This window comes from Primulina eburnea, chromosome 15 (assembly GCF_022965805.1).
Source record: "Primulina eburnea isolate SZY01 chromosome 15, ASM2296580v1, whole genome shotgun sequence".
NCBI classification, from domain to species: Eukaryota; Viridiplantae; Streptophyta; class Magnoliopsida; order Lamiales; family Gesneriaceae; genus Primulina; species Primulina eburnea.
Genome location: NC_133115.1, coordinates 35,806,090 through 35,823,319, shown reverse-complemented (window position 1 = coordinate 35,823,319; position 17,230 = coordinate 35,806,090). Strand labels below are relative to the sequence as shown.

Below are 17,230 nucleotides of genomic sequence, written 5' to 3'. Positions count from 1 at the left end.
TTCTTTAAATAGATTCTTACAATATAAGGAAATCATTGTGAAACAAGTTCTTTTAAATATTAAAGATCAAATTTAGAACTCAATATTCTAGAAAAACAAACTCTCATGTAAAATCTTATTAAAAAATAATTTTTAAAACAAATATCAAGGCACGTTTCTTTATAATATCTCATTTGCACATGGTTCCTATAATTAATAAAATTGAGATTCAATTTCTTTATTTTCACGTACAGTGAATATTTTCATAAACATTATCTTATATAATTAATTAATTACTTAATTGTTAACATGAATGATATACATGGTTGGATTCCGAAATCCAGGCATCAGTAAAGAACGTGGACGTTGCAAATGAGTGTCCCAACTCCCAATTACTCACTGGATTCTTTTGTCTCCTATCTTTTCCTTTAAAAAGTTACCCACGAAAAGGGAACTTCTGTACAGATCAGAGGCTCTTCGCTTATATTATATGATAAAGCAAAAATTTGTGTTAGATAGTCTTACGGGTCGTATTCGTGAGACGGATCTCTTATTTAGGATCATCCATGAAAAAATATTACTTTTTATGCTGAGAGTATTACTTTTTTATTGTGAATATAGGTATGGTTGACCCGTCTCATAGATTAAGATCCGTGAGACGGTCTCACATGAGACCCACTCGTATGATAAATACATAGATATGCACGAATAAGTAAAGACTCGAAATAGAGTATTAAAAATATAGACATTCATAGCAAACTCTCCAAAATATCAGTGAGAGATATACTCCACACGAAAATCGATAATAAAAATGTCGAATAATATTTTCCCATATTATTTCAAATTTTACAAACTTGTCTATTAGGACAACTAGCACACACGTGTGCTCGTGTAACAATCTTACGAAAATTGTATATAAAAATCTATTTAAATATACATGGAGGTAATTAAATATGAAACCACATAATTTTAAATAAAATATACACATATAATCATGTCATCGTCGCAATATCACTCAAAATTTGTGATTGTACAAAACATCATGACATTGGTACAAATGTTTAGGATGTGATATTTACTTTGACTGGTCCAAATAGAAGTCTGTTTTTATTGCAGAAAACAAAGCATCGGATATTGTGTATGAATTTCATGTTTTATTTTTTTTAAAAAATTACTGTCAAAATTGAATCGGGAAATGTGTAAAGTTGCACTAGTATTTTCCATTTGTTTTAACAGTAACACTTTTGTGATACTTTCTAATTTAATTTTAGATAAGTAAATTTTATTTAATATTTATAATAATAAATAATATTTTTAATATAATTTTTTTTATGTGTGACTCAAATAAAAAATGGTGAGACCGTCTCACAAATGTTTGTATTTTCCAATAATTTTGATACGTCATGTTTTAGAAAATAAAATATTTTTTAATAATATTTGACATTATATAATAAAATAAATAACTGGATTTAAAAAATAAAAACCAAATATTACGTTATAATTTTGATATAATTGAATTTGAGTCTATTGGTGGTATATTAAAATATCTGGAGTCAAATAAAGATATATGCAGACACAACATGATTGATAAGATGTTTACTTATGACAAATTTATGTGTTTGTGCGCTTTCCCTGCTCATAAAATCACGTCATACTTTTCTTTGAAAACTATATAGAAATTCATTTACATTGGGGGAAAATTATATTTTTTTTATTTTTAAATTTAAGTTTTTTTTTTTGGTTAACATGGAATTTGTATTTTTTATTATATAATTTATATATATATATACACATACATACATACATACATACATACATACATACATACATACATACATACATACATATATATGTCATTTTTTATCCCAACGTGGTGAATTTTCTTTTTTAATCATATAATTTGTATATATTGTTCTTATTCAACACGTATGTTTTATATTCATACTTTGTCAAATTTTTGTCGACAAAAATTTGTTTGAGACGGTCTCACGAGTCGTATATTGTGAGGCGAACTTTTTATTTGGGTCATCTATGAAAAAATATTATTTTTTATGCTAAGAATATTACTTTTTATTGTGAATATCGATAGACTTGAACCGTCTCACAGATAAAAATTCGTGAGCTCGTCTCACAACAGACCTACTCAACTTTCATTGATTCCTAAGAAACATCAAACTTATAAAATTCTACTACTAATTGATATTCAAAAGCTCGATTAAATCTATCGTGTTTGTTGAGTACACTAATTATCTATGTTTAATAGAAATCGAAATATGATATTTTATAAATTCTCTCTTGATTTTGCGATCGAAAATTTTGAAAATTAGTTTAATATATATATAAAATCTAAATTATCGAACTTCCGATCAGCAAACTATAATATAAAGTTGATATTGCACTGTTTCTAATGTGTTGCTTAATTTCGAACCAACGTAAGCATGTATACTTGTATATTAATTTCAAATACATATTATTATTATTATTATTATTATTATTATTATTATTATTATTAATTCGACTTCCGATTACTTGTATGTGAAAAATTTGTGTGGATGATGTAATTGTTTTAAAATCAAACTTCCATTTTATGTTTGCAAAATATGAAACAAAACCAAAAAAGAGCCATGTAATTAATACGTATGAGTAATCGGCTCCATTGGTGGCATCCGCGCTTGCCCTGCTCGGGAAGGCAGATTTGGATTTAAAATCTGAAGCCCAAATCCATTGTAATTGCTTGGAGGCCCAATAGATTTTTAGATTTCGATCTGAGCCTTGTTTTTTTTTTTTCCCTTTCTAAATCTCAAAATACACCCATTGTCCAATGATCGTATGCGAACGTCCTGTGATAATAATCATCAGATAGATTGAAAAAAGGGATAATAATTTCATGTCAATAATAGCTATGCCCCATATTTTTCGTAGATAGATTCTTTAAGTGTCGTGTACAAAAATTGAAATAATTCCAAATTGTGGCGTGGCCTTTTGATGTTGATCAAGAATGAAGAGAGATGCAAAGAATATGGCTCCCATGCATTATCATCTTGATGGGGACTCTCTCTCTCTCTCTTTTTTTTTATATAGATTTTTTATTTTTTATATAGTTTTGGTTTTAGGCCTTCTCCAGGCAGTGGAAAGGCATTTCAATTATTTTAGCATACTTTTGTATTAATACATCTACAATACTATGAAGGAGGAGTATGTATACTAACCATCTCGATCTTTGGTATACTATCCAGACCATCACTGTGTCCACTTTGTGTCAACTAATAAACTGTACGTCTAATAGATGAGTGACAAATGAAATTATAATTTCAATTATGATTATTATAATAAATGTAAGACGGAGATACTTAAGTTGGCATTCAGTTTGGTGTCTATTTTCTGTTTTATTTTTGTTCAAACTCTTCATGTTAATTGTCTTTTGCTGCAAACACTTTTTCTTTCTTTCTTTCTTTCTTTCTTCCATTAACTTTTCTAGTGTCGAGATACCATTGGTAAATATAAAGGAAGAATTTTGACGGGTAATTTGTTTTGATGCTAAATTAAATTTTGTTTTGTTGAAAAATAGTAACACTTGCTAGAAATCGGGATATGCTTGAATGTTAAAATATAATATCGATCTTATGCAAGAGTGAGCTTATAATCATTTCAATTTGCTGTAAATTACCCTGTTAAGAATCAAGAAGTGCAAATGGGAGCTGAGTATGTCTTTATTCGTGAGACGAATCAACCGTATCTATATTTACAATAAAAATTAATTTTTTTTCAAGATTTTTAGTCAAATAGATTTATTCAATCCTAAAAGCAGTCAATCCAACAAGCCTATATTGTCTGATACATAAGCCCATATGAAAAATAGATCAACACTTGAAAATTTAAAGCAAGATATTATCGAATCAACCTGTGTAATAAATAGTAGGAAGAAAGACTCATTTCGCAATATTTTTGATAATCGGGGTCGCATCATTTCCAAGGTTTAAGGTTTTGCATGAGAAAGTAACGGTTGAGCCAAACGGCCGTTAAAGATTCCGAGTTTTCTGGACACGAGGATGTCCTCCTCAACGGTTTACTATTTTATTAGAACAGCTGACGCGCTCTTCAGCTAAATCTCGTTTCTTCACTGTCAACGATTACGATTTGATTCAATTCGAGTCTCGAACTTCAAACAAAAGAGTATCCCAAGCAAAAAAATCACCCCCAAGAAAATTAAACTAAATAAATATAGTGTAAGAAGTCATAATATCCAGACCTAATCGCACCTCACTCACCTGAGTCACGCCTATCTCTCTCTTGTACCCCTTCTCTCTCCTCCGGATTTCCCTATTTTCGCAGTTTTCCCTCGTTTCCTGGTCGTGATTCCGGCCAGATGTGTTGGATGCTTTCTGGGTTTTTATAGTTTGAGACAATAATCTGAGAAAGGGTAGATTTTTTGGTGGCGGCTGAATGGGTATTTGTTACTCTTTGAGTAGTGGGAGGAGAAAGACGGGGTGGGAGACCGGAAATGATAGCGGTGGGAGGTTAGATTCGAAGCCAAAGAAGAGTAGCGGAGCATCTGCGGCTGCCGCCTTAGATTCGGCGGAGAGGCTGCTTCAAATTCCAGGGCGGCTGATTTCTAACGGGGCGACCCGAATCGCCAGCTTGTACACTCAACAAGGCAAGAAAGGAACGAATCAAGATGCCATGATAATTTGGGAGGTTAGTTTTCTTCGACTCCGATCAAGGAACGTATGAGTGTAATAATTTATTTTTGTACGTAGTCTAAAATTTTAGGATTTGGTAGTTGTTGAAGATGCACTTAATAAATAATACATCTTTGTGAAAAGAGTCGTGTTTTATTTTTGAAGAATGATGGATGTTGTTCTTATACGTTTGGGTCGGTTTATGACTTGCTTGGATTGTTTATACGGTAGAAATTCTGTACGGGAAGCAATGCAGATGCAACTTTTTGTGGCGTGTTTGATGGCCATGGTCCTTATGGTCACATGGTTGCCAGGAAAGTAAGGGATGCTCTTCCGATTTTGCTGAGTACTCAGTGGGAAACGAAGTCCGAAAGCAACCGAAATTCAGCGCACGAGAATGGAAATCCGGAAGGAATGGTGCGTTTTGATGATTTCATGGATGATGATGGCTGCGAGTCATTGGAGGTCGAGGACGACAAAATTCCGGAGATGCATATTCCGCTCAAGAAGTCGATATTGAAGGCTTTCAAGTTAATGGATAAGGAGTTGAAATTGCATCCTACGATTGATTGCTTTTGTAGTGGTACAACTGCAGTGGCGGTGATAATGCAGGTGACGAACTGATCCATTAGTGTATACTGTTAGTATTTCTCGTTGTTAAGTGTCTAGTTTTTAATTGGTAAATTGGCTGTTATGTACTTTTTCTCCATTCAGTTACTAATGTCTTGTGAAGTAATGCAATGATCAGTCTGCTATGGGAAAATTTCACCTACCACGAGGCATCACAGAAATTTGCTGGTTGTTATAGAATCTAAGCTTGTATGATATAACATGTCATATAACCTACATGACTGGGGGATTCTTTAATTGAAGCTCAGGAAATTTGAAACCAATAAAAACTGATCCATTTGGTGGTTAATTGAATCTATAGCTTAGAGGACAATACGAGTCTATCTACAATAATTGGGTCCATGCTTAACTTATCGCTCTCCACCTGGGAACCATGACCGCCTTGTCGAGAAAGGTTTTTTTGTTGTTGTTGCTAATTTAGTTTATTATGTTGGGATAACAGACTGCATAAACACGAAACTTGCTGCATATCTTCCTCCAGTTTTTAAACTACCATCTATCTCTTTAAACTTAAACCCAGACATTTGGTGGCTTTTCTGACATCTGGTCACTTGATAATGCTTTCTTGGTCTAGGATTATGATACGGTGGTTCTTCAATTCTGGTCTATGGGGCATGATTGTATTATGGGAATGATACCTTTATGACTGATCTTTGCACGGTCTGCTTATCATTTGGCTGTAGATGGTGATCCCAACATATTTTACATAATTGTCCAGGGCCAGGATCTTGTTATTGGTAATGTTGGCGACTCGAGGGCAATATTAGCAACCCGAGATAAGGACAATGGTTTGGTGGCTCTACAGTTGACTGTGGACTTGAAACCGAATCTTCCAAGTATTCTAACCTTTTCTTATCTTTCTTGCACAAGCGTTGTATGATTATGTATATGCACTGAGACTAAAGCTTCGGGCTCATATTTTTAGGAGAATTTGCGAGGATCCAAAGATGTAAAGGAAGGGTTTTTGCGCTGCAAGATGAACCAGACGTTGCACGAGTATGGTTGCCAAATAGCGACTCCCCTGGCCTGGCAATGGCTAGAGCATTTGGAGACTTCTGCTTGAAGGATTTTGGTCTAATTTCCATGCCAGACGTTTATCATCACCATATAACTGAGAGAGATGAATTTGTCATTCTTGCCACTGATGGAGTACGTTTATGTTATCACTCATTAGTTTATAATTGAAACCTAGGTGGTGTACAAACTTTACCTTTACCGATTTTTAACACAGGTGTGGGATGTCCTCTCAAATAAAGAAGCCGTGGACATAGTTGCCTCAGCTCCAAGTCATGGAACAGCCGCCAGAGCTCTCGTTGACTGTGCGACTAGGGCATGGAAACTCAAGTACCCGACATCAAAGAATGATGACTGTGCTGTTGTATGTCTCTTCCTAGAACATTTACCTGCAGCGAGCCCGCCAAAAGGACAAAACGATTTCCCAGGAACGTCAGAAGAGGATACCGTTCTCATGATAGCGGATACCGATATCTCAGATACAGATGCCACAACTTCTCATGCTACTTTTACTGAACCTCTGGATACAACTAAACAATCTAGTGAGATTGTGCCTGTTATCGAGGAAGCAGAATTGAAGCGGCCGGAAAAAACACTCGGCGGTCAATCCAAGAGAAGCTTAGCCGAGTGCCTTTCCACTGCAGAGGATGAAGAATGGTCAGCCCTGGAAGGTTTTTCCCGAGCCAACAGTTTTCTCAGTCTCCCCAGATTCTTACCTTTCGACAAACGATCCACGAGTTGGAGAAAATGGTTATGAAACACCCCGAAAGAAAGCTACTTTATTCATTAGAAGACGGGTATGTTTTGCTTTTAAGTGGAGCCAATTAAATTTCCCAAATGCAGGTTCTGAACACCTACAAGGTGCAGAGTCTATTTTCTTGTTGGATTCTCCCAATGCCTGAAAATTTTATGTGGGATTTACAGCATGGTGTTTTCGTAGGTACGCTTTTGTATGTAATTCCGAGTTACTTATATATGTTCACAATTATATATATATTTTTATAATATATGTATATTGTCTGTAGGAAAATAGATTGTATACATTCTGTCCGTCTGTTGCCAATGAAACTGTCAACAATGTGTGAGCAATGAACATCAACTTATTTTTCTCGGGCGTTTTGTTAATGAAATGTATTTTCTTTTTAGCAAAACGGTTTTATTAGCAATCTTTTACACTAGCATAGAGTTGAATGCTTATGTGTGAGCTTATCCCACATAATTTCTTTTAAAAAATACATTTTTTTTAAAAATAATCATGTTAATTATACTCTATTTCATATTTATGTTGTAAACATTTAATTTTTTAAGGAAATGATATTCATTTTGAGCATAAAATGGATTGATAAGGTTGGGACAATTTTCAATTATTCTGCAAAAGTATGCATATGTACGAATCAATGACAGACAAAATCAATGAACACAAATTAAGAAATAAAATGCTGCAAGAAAAAACCGTTAATTTCGAATATCTGAGTACTTGAGAGGTACGCTTTTGAAGGGTGGCGTGTGTAATAATTTAATAAGAATTCAACAAATTAAATACGGAAATAGCCACGCAAGTTACATGGACCATATCCCCCAATTTTATGAGGTACGCAATTTCAGGGCCAACATTAAATACTGATTGGAACTGGACAAGCTGATATTTATCGCCGATTTTGCCATACCTCACGGCAAACAAGGGAACTACGGTATATTTTCAAGGGACCACCACATACAGCCATCGCTGTTCATGATTTCGGATAAGAGATTTAGAAGGTACTCGCATCTTTTTTAGAAGTTAAGTTTCACTAAATCTGATACATGATTCTCAAATAAGAATACAAAAATCAGATGGTTTTTATTATTATTATTGAATACATATGGTGAACCATCACATTATTTGTATTTATTTTGAGGGTTGTCTTCTCACTTCTTAAAGAAATTGTAGCTGAAAACTATAATTTGATGTGAGATATTCCATCTGCTTGCTAGTCACAAACTTTGGAATGTTAGCAAACCATAATTCATCGATACTTACTGTCAAGGTTTACATGGCAACCATCTACGCCAATGGATCTTCCACTTTTATGAAGGGTTTTATAACGATGAGTTGATGTAAATGAAGCTGGGATCTTGGTAGGGGCATGGGAAATAATGGATTACCCTTTTTGTCGACATGTTAGCAAGTATATCAATCACAGGGGAAACTCCTTCTGGAGAATATCAAGGTTTCTAGAATCGCAAGCTTCAAGCATATCATTCCGTGATGCGCAGCTGCAAAGAGAAGGGTGTGAATGCGACACGATTTGAAAAAGTCAACAGACTGATAACGTCAATTGTGCAAAGTACCCCAGAGAGATTCCCAAATATTGCCAGGCGTTGTCCGCCTTTGGATTCATTGACAGTGCCCGGACATAGTAAGAAATTGAATCCTCGTACCTACCCTGAAAGCAAAAGAAATTGTAAGCTAAGAGTCCAATGTCAGAGAAATTTTTAAGCAAAGGTAATCATCAAACTTAGTGTCATGGACGCACGACATGTCAAATCAAACGACGTAGATTGGTCTATGATGATAGATTTGCAGAAGCAAGAAAATGGAGAAACCAGAACATGAGGTCATCATTGATGTTAGTGCATGGAACTCCAAAGTGAAAAATTTAAGAAATTCAGCACCTCACTTTTGATAAATCAAACATTATAATCGAGTCCAGAATAAAGGGGATGAAGGATGTTACACAACGTGTTCCCATAATTCATCATCAAGTGTTCGAATTTAATCTTGCTTTTTATGTACTCAAATATGTGCAACATTCAACTTTCCAGCACATAGTTCATGCACTTCATGGTCTATGTGTATGCATATTTAAATTTCAAGGTAACAAGGATGGACCTTACCTGATTGGCATAACTGATACCCATGTTTGCCCATGCACGCACATAATTAGGCTTCAAATCTAGAGCCTGACAAATGGTAAACTAGAGAATAAATAATACAGAAGCAGTCACTAGAACAGGGGCAAGTGAGGAGCTGGAAGGATGAGCAAGAATTTAACCACATGAGATCTAAGCCAGAAACAAGAAACCCCAAGTCCCCAACCACAACACCCTCCCACTCAGCCAACCCCCACATTCATCATCTAAAATCTAAAATTCAAGAAAATCCCTATTTTATCATATCCCCATATGTCTAATTAGTTCTTCACAAATTTTTAACTTAATGTTGAAGCTCATAAAGTAACAAACATTTAAAATCTATAAAATGCAAATGTTGCAAGGATCTTTAATGCCAGAATAAACGTAACTCAATTAACAATTCTGTCTACATAATAAGGATGTATAGGTCACTGATGCAATTATAAATAGCCACATTCTACCTGAATAGTCCAAACTTTACATTTCTTAAGATAAACGGACACAAAAGAAGTTGTTGTCGTAAGTTACCTGTTGATAAGCAAAAATAGCATCAGCACTCTGGACACTATTGGCCTGTGTTGCACCCAGCTTATTCCAGAGAGAATAGTCTCGTGGTTTGAGTTTCAAAGCAGTCTGGAAAGACTCAATGGCTTTGTCATATTCTCTAGACAAGTTGTACATCACACCCAGTACAATATGTACATCAGCATCTTCAGGTGACACTTTAGCAGCCTCGTTAAATAACCTTGCCACCTGTACCAAGTCCAATTGAAACCAATGGAAATGAATACTTTATCAAGATGTTTTAACAGTATAAAAACAAGAAGACCATCAGATGAGGTCCTATGTCAAATGCAAGCATGAAAATAGGGAACATATTGCAGTACGGAGGAGGGGACGAAGTCCCAACTACCCTCACATTAGCATAATAAAGATTGGCAGGTTGATCTGGAGGGGCAACGGCCCCATACATAGGATGATGGCGTAGCCAACTGTACAAGTACTTCAACGCAGCTGCTTGTTCCAACTCTGGAAAATTAATGAACAAAAGTATGTAAGAAGTTTATTTGCTAAAAATGTGATTTTAGAAATTATTTAAACGTAGATAAATACAGATAGCCAATACTAATGTAACAACAAAATTGTGGCACGTTCTTGTTAATTTCATCTCTTTGCTGAGGCAATTACTGACCATTTGTATAACTCACACCAAGAGCAAGTAACACTTCCAAGTTTGTTGGATCAACCTCCTGAGCACGCATCATGGCTGCAATAGCCTGTAAGGAGATTATCGTAAGAGATAAAGAGGATGTATAAGCACCTCAAATCCAAAGTTCAACTAAGAAACTGTTGACACAAATCTCAGATATGCTTTACTGTTAACATCATTTTGAAAGAATCTCATGCAGTCATGAACTCTTAGACATCCTCAATTTTTAAAAATATGCAGGCCATGAAATAACTCAAGAAAAAGGAAAAACTACACTATACAACAAGATTTAAAATTAATGCGAATGGAAAGGACTAATGGAATGTAAATTAAATACAATTAAGACCTGTTGATCATCATCATTCTCCGCATGTGTTATACCAAGCAATCTCCAACCCTCTGCATTCTCGGGATTCTTTAGAACCTCAGCCTCTAGAGCAAGAACTGCCTCACTTAAAAGCCCGTTGCGAAACAGTTCCTGCCCTTCCTTTAAGGGATTAGGATGGCCAACATATGGATTTAGATTAGAGAAAACATATACCCCCCTCGATGTTTCTGATTTCAGCTTTAGTGCTGATTGTTCATTTAGGTACCTGTGCATCCGAACCAAACCAATATCAATGCAAACTATTCAAGGTATTTAAAGTCAAACTGTTGTACTTGAATATTTTTAACTTAGAAGGCTGTTCGGGTCACTTGATCTTTCCTTGTGCCAGTTTATTTCAAGGGTTGATCCTTTGTACTCAGTTCAATATCGATATCCCAACTCAATAAAAAAGTTACCATACACGACACATAAAGAGAACAAGGGTCTCAAGCATTCTTTATGTGCTCTCTTGCAAGTAAGACAAGGAGGAGGCACAAATATTGTCATACATAAGATAATGTGTTTCATTGCTGGCATTTATTGTTTCTAAAGGAGGATTATGACCAATAATTCCACACAATGCATTCACAAGCATGGAAAGGTTGCTCTGCTAATGAAATAGAAGACAGAATGTATTTGTAACTCACAACTACAAATTCAAAAAGACTGATAGATCAGGGGAAAAAAGAACAATATGTCAGCAAGTTTCATACAGAACCACTCTGAGGCATTCAACTACAACACATGTTCGACCGTCGGCAGTCAATTGACCACTTGACTGTTGGAAATAACCAAATCCCTCAAAAATATGACTGATATAGTTAAATACTTTATTATAATAATAAGCAGGAATGCTAGCCTTTCTCACCGATTGCTAAATCGATATATTACTTACTCATCATATGCTTTTGCCAAATTATCCGCAGAAGTATCATCCAATGTTCCATCAGCAATCTGGCGCTCAAATTCTTCAGACTGGTCATTAACGTTCAACTTAGAAAATTCATCGACCCACTCATTCTCTTCCAATCCACGTTGCTCATGTTCAGAAACAAACTCATCACCCCAGCTATTGGGTCCATGTGTAAGCTAAAGAAGACAACACAGATATCCATATATTAATCTGGAAAGATAGCTCCACATTCACAAAACAGAAAATGAAAGCTGTACATCACAATAAAGCAATTGCATCCAGGTGCAGGATACACACACATCATAGCAACGTTTAAATTTTATATCCAAACACCAACGCAAATTATTTTCAAACATTTTCCAAAATTCAAGCGAGGTTGACTGGAAAGATTGAACAGCTTTATCGACACAGAATGCGGCAAGCAACAACCATACTGAATCATATAGGGAACGTAATCCACAAAGATAAGCCAAAAGCCTGCTAGTGATGTCTTTATCAAAATTGAACTCGCCTGCTGATTCACAAACTGGTCAGCCCATGACTGGCCTCCCCTATATTGCTGCTCATATTCGGTTGCCCAATCTCCAGGAGAAGAAAATGCAGCAGGTTTGATTTGATTGTCCTCAATCATCATTTCACCACGGCTCATCTTTGAAAGGAACTGGAGGAATGTTGAATTCTGTGCCAAATAATTAAATCGTGTTTTTAAAAATAGTATTCGAAAATATCAGCTTATAGACGATTTTAAATATATAATTGAATTTAATAGCACACAAGTGTTGAAATAAATTAAATCCGGTTACTTTTCCTACCTATATAGATATATCTATATATATACACTATCTCGCACAGACAACACATATCAACACACACCGATTTCCTTCTCTCCCCCCATAACCTTTTTCCCAAAATCTTTCAACAATTTTCGTCAGCTTTGACAACAGTTACCTGAAAATTTGAAATAACCACATTTTAAGAAAGCCCATGATGTAAGCTTTTTTTGGTACCAATTTTGTGAAGTTTCGCTGCGACCCGAAAATCGGCCGTTGCATAGCCGCCACCCTCTTCGCCAGAAAACGTGGAAATACTCGAGTTTTGGTCATTTAACGTTCGGCCTAACTGCGGGAAGCAAGATTTCACAAAGGTCTGGCCATTTTCCGACTAGTACAGTCGCGTCCAACCACCTCCGACGTGATTCCGGTTAAATGCCGCCGCGAGCTCTGGTTTCTGACCACCGTGTTCCCTGTTGGAGGTGTTAAAACTCAATTTTTCCAGCCACTGTTGTTCTTGTTCGGGTTATAGATCGAAAGTAGAATTTAGACTTTTGAATTTAATGCAGTTCTTGTCCAAATATTGTATTATTATTGACAAAGTGTTGGGTTAATGTTGTCAGTTCCGGAGTTGATCGATTTAGAAGTACAATCCGACGAACATAGATTTTATCGTTGATATAATAATACGATAATTTGAAAAAATTATGATAATTTGCTAATAAAATAATTGAATTTGAATATTGTGAAATTTTGAGATAATATTATGATAATATTGTGGTTCAAACCTCAATTGCTCGAGAGGAAGTATCAAGAAGTACGAGAGTTCCTTGAGAGCGAGCTCGGTTTTATTTAGGTACTGCATAGCGTTGTCGTTTCTCAGATACTATATGTATATATTTGGAGGATCGTTTTATGTTATTATCGATCTTTAAATTTGTACATGTCATGATTATGTTGTGTTTATTGAGAGCATATGTTGTTTATTTCGAGAATTTAATTTTCTGGTGTGTCTTATTTACGAGAAGGTCGTGCCGAAATTTTTATGGAACCAAACGCAAATATTTAACTTATTTTCCACAGTTTACCGATTATGATTGCATGTTAATAAATCATGATTAGGATAACGGGCCGTCACAAAGTAGGTATCAAATTTCACTGAAAAAGGACTCACGTAATGAATCCAGCCGGTTATCATTTTTGCTTTAGCTTCTAATATATATCTCATTCATTTTGGTGGAATTACTGTCCATTTAACAATGAGGGTAGGAATGTAATTCCACAACTATTGGCCTATACAATATTAACAGAACTCACTAACAACTACGCACGGTATTTAAATTCCGTTATGTAGATTATACTACCTGAAATTTAGGGTCACCATTTTGTGCTAATGTGTTAGCTAGCATGCGAGATTTCTCCACCGCATCTGAAGCAGAACTGTTTGCAACTCTCGTTGAACCAACTGACGCTATCTGGAACTGATCCTGAAAATTTACAATAGCAACAAAAAAATGGAAAATTGAGTATTTTCCAATGTGTAAGAGTTACACATTCTCATTCAGCATGCAATGGCTGAGAACACCATAAATAGGAATTTCAAATACAGATTCAAAAAATGCAGCAATTTGACTTGTCCGAGATTTGGAAAAAAATTTGGTGGGGTTGGCATCCAACAAGAGTCCCTCTCTCCATCCTCACTGGTTTCATTAAGGACACCGATTCATTAGCTGACAACAATTCATGCACATAAAATTCTTCTTATTAAAGGATTATCATACCATTTTTCCTTCCATGTGATGAAGGCCGATGGAACATCCACAAACAGATACCAGACTGAGAGAATGAAAGGTTTATCTGTGAAACCATCACGATTCACCTTTTTATAGAGAATGAAATTTGTTCATGGAGCATGCTTAAACTTAATACATACTCGATCTTTTTATCATCGTCGATGTCCAATAATGATAAATGTGTTGAATGTGTATCAAATACTCAACATTCAACCATGTTTTACCATTGGCAATACCAAATGATAATAATGTGGCATGAAATAAAATACAATCTGATCACTTGCTTACATGCTCAGATTCAGACGCCCAACCGCTGGCACCATGTTGTCGTTCAATTGTCTGAACCCACGACTTTGGATCATCATGTGCTCGGTTTTGGGTGAATTCAGCAACCCACCGATCTGTGGGATGAAGCCGAGGTTTCATACCTTGTGACTCATTCCAAAACTCCTCCAGCTCTGAAAATCTCCCAGGCACATGGATTCTAGCCTTCGTATCATAATCAATTTCTAAAGAAGATAAAAGAGAATTAACCTGTAAAGAAAAAATTTGAACATGTAGATCTGGGAAATCATTGTTGGTTTACACAGACAGCTCCCAGATGAAATAACTCCTTCAAATGAATGTCATGATGTCATTTCAGCTCAATGAAAAAGTTGACGTTCTCTCTGATTTGGTGCCATACGATCACATCATTATACTTATGTAGGTGCTTGTCCATTACCGATTGAGGATGTATATATGTGTGTTTGTTTGACTTGACTGATTTGATTTTCAGGAATTCCAAAAGAAAATTCATTCTACACTGACAAAAGATGTACATAATTGCCCACAAAGATATAGTGCAAATCAAACGACAATGAGGGTAATTAGAAACTGGTAACTCATGATCGGAGTGGTCAAAGAGGAATCGGCACGGAATGGATGCAAAACAAAATTAACTGCAATGGACAACAAACTTTTGAATTACTAAGAATAACAAAACCATGGTAACTTTATTGTATGACGTCTTACAACTTCCATAAATAATGATGTATTATGAATATAACCTGTGCATGAATAAAGTCTTCACTCTTATCAGCAAAAAGATGGCGAGCCATGATACTGCTACGATCACGTATGCATTGCTTGTCACCTTCAGACAATCCTAAAACTGGAAGAGAAGCCGGGCGAAAAGGTATGCCACCATGATTGCTGTGAATAAATGAGTGCAAAAAATTTGACAACACTCTTTGAGGTGGCCCTGCAAGATAATAGCTTGTCACAAATGTGAAAGTTATCATCGAGACTTCTGGCTTGAATTGTAGTCAACCTAAAAATACTAGAAATCATTATCCTACCATAATCAAACATCGTTATCAGAATTAGAACACTGTGAGGAACTTCAAAATGTATCAGAAATCTGAAATGAAAAATGTTGTTGTGGGAAAACTTGAGAAGGTTGGAAAATAGGAAGAAATGTGCTACACGACATGTTTTCTGAAAATTCAAGATCTTTGTTTAAAAAAAACATAAAAAAAACGACAATCAGCGTCATGACCCCTGAAACAGTAGCAAATAACAGTCATATTCACCATTAAAATCAGGTTGAAGCTGAGGTCGTTCCAAAGGAAAGTTGGTTACACCATCCCTGCCTTGAAAAAGGGGAATTTGAGGTGGCCTCTGCATCTCATCCCACGTATCAGAAAATCTATTTTGATCCACAGAATGGAATCCTTGAAAAAAGTCTGCACCCTACAGGAAGATAATGGGATGGTCATCCAGTATATCAACAAAGCACATACCTATAGAAAATAAAAATGTCAACCTGTGCATTAGGATGCAGGGTATGTTCGAGCTCTGATCCAGGAACAGCTTCAAGGGGCTCCCCCACTCCCGCATACAAATTGCCATCAGGTATTGTAGTGGCTGCAGTGGGAATCTCTCGCAACCTTTCCTGTTTAGCAACAAAGTCAGATATCTCAAAATTATGGAATGTTCCAAAAGAAAGTATATCAGTTCCAGAGAACATAAAAGATATAGAACCAAAACACCACAATGGATGAGTGAAAACCGTTAGCAGACAATATCTGGTTTCAGCTTTTATTATCCAAAACGACGGGAAAATATATAGAAAAAGAATTTGCACCAGATTATCGACAAACGATCCTCGTGTAGTTATTATTATTATCAGTCAGAATATAAAAAAAAAATATCAGCCATCTCAATTTCAATACCCAACCCAAGTTAGAAAGTTTTAGAGGTTTCCGTCAGATCATAAATAAGAATATATCAGGTAAACCCACGCTGTCCCCAAAGCAATACTTGTCAGTCCTATCCACCAATTTTATCAGATAACTTGAAAGCGAACAAGAAAAATCAATCATGCCCCAAAATCTTCGGTGAGGCGGTGAGACTGTGTAATAGAAAACCTGGGTCTTGGAGGATGAACCAACGAGAACGTTGGCGAGAGCACCGAAAGGATTGGATGAAGAAGAAGAGCCCGGCACAGCACAGGCGGCGCCACCAGTGACTAGCTCCCGCATCGCCATTCCTCTGCACCGCCTTTTTTTCTTACTGTTCAACAGAGATTAAATGAAATGAAAAGGCTTCCGCGGGAAAATAAAGAAAGGTATGGGAGGTTTCTGTCTGTTATCTGCGGGTGATGAATGAAAGCGGTTCCGGGGTTTTCATCTGTACCATGCTCTTTCTTTTTCTTTTTCTTTTATATTATTTATTTTATTTAATAATTATTATTAATCCACCGGATAATGTAAAAATATAGTACAAAGAAATAAAATTTAAATAAACACCCAGAACATAAAATTAAATTTATGATCTACATGATATAAGATAATGGATTTTTAAAATAAAAAATTATCATACCTCTTTTAAAAAATTTGATAAAAATAATATTTTTATAGTTTTTAATTTTGACACGTCCAAATTTTCACTCTTAATATCAAAATTATTATATGCATAAAATAATTTGAGCATGTCT

At 35.5% G+C, this 17,230-nt stretch overlaps 2 protein-coding genes across 3 annotated transcripts; one reads left to right on the top strand and one right to left on the bottom strand.

The window, feature by feature from the left end:
• The first annotated feature begins 4,094 nt into the window (after window positions 1–4,094).
• Window positions 4,095–7,410, top strand: LOC140814269 (probable protein phosphatase 2C 6). Its single transcript, XM_073173203.1, has 5 exons — window positions 4,095–4,674; window positions 4,890–5,270; window positions 6,007–6,124; window positions 6,214–6,437; window positions 6,520–7,410. The coding sequence occupies exons 1-5, from the start codon at window positions 4,423–4,425 to the stop codon at window positions 7,057–7,059; spliced, it is 1,515 nt and encodes a 504-aa protein (XP_073029304.1). The 5' UTR covers window positions 4,095–4,422; the 3' UTR covers window positions 7,060–7,410.
• A 920-nt stretch (window positions 7,411–8,330) lies between these two features.
• On the bottom strand, window positions 8,331–16,909 carry LOC140814268 (peroxisome biogenesis protein 5-like). Of its 2 annotated transcripts, XM_073173200.1 has the most exons (15): window positions 16,662–16,909; window positions 16,058–16,186; window positions 15,825–15,984; window positions 15,300–15,493; window positions 14,539–14,784; window positions 13,822–13,944; window positions 12,199–12,366; window positions 11,670–11,863; window positions 10,754–11,000; window positions 10,390–10,474; window positions 10,117–10,226; window positions 9,726–9,950; window positions 9,180–9,245; window positions 8,634–8,728; window positions 8,331–8,558 (listed from the first exon to the last, which is right to left on the bottom strand). In XM_073173200.1, exons 1-15 carry the CDS (start codon window positions 16,779–16,781, stop codon window positions 8,480–8,482), a joined length of 2,241 nt encoding a protein of 746 aa, XP_073029301.1. In that variant the 5' UTR covers window positions 16,782–16,909; the 3' UTR covers window positions 8,331–8,479. The 2 variants fall into 2 exon arrangements, with proteins under 2 accessions (XP_073029301.1, XP_073029302.1); XM_073173201.1 differs by lacking the exons at window positions 16,058–16,186; window positions 16,662–16,909 and adding an exon at window positions 15,591–15,729 and having other exon boundaries at window positions 15,825–15,933.
• Window positions 16,910–17,230: the final 321 nt, after the last annotated feature.

Bases quoted from the DNA above. Each gene is read 5' to 3' on its own strand.
- LOC140814268 (XM_073173200.1), bottom strand. From the start codon at position 16,781: ATGGCGATGCGGGAGCTAGTCACTGGTGGCGCCGCCTGTGCTGTGCCG. The intron at 13,945-14,538 runs GTAAGCAAGTGA...GTAAATTTTCAG, and splicing joins GGGCGTCTGAATCTGAGCAT to GATCAGTTCCAGATAGCGTC. The intron at 11,864-12,198 runs GCGAGTTCAATT...TGTCTTCTTTAG, and splicing joins ACCAGTTTGTGAATCAGCAG to CTTACACATGGACCCAATAG.
- LOC140814269 (XM_073173203.1), top strand. From the start codon at position 4,423: ATGGGTATTTGTTACTCTTTGAGTAGTGGGAGGAGAAAGACGGGGTGG. The intron at 4,675-4,889 runs GTTAGTTTTCTT...TTTATACGGTAG, and splicing joins ATGCCATGATAATTTGGGAG to AAATTCTGTACGGGAAGCAA. The intron at 6,438-6,519 runs GTACGTTTATGT...TTTTTAACACAG, and splicing joins TCATTCTTGCCACTGATGGA to GTGTGGGATGTCCTCTCAAA.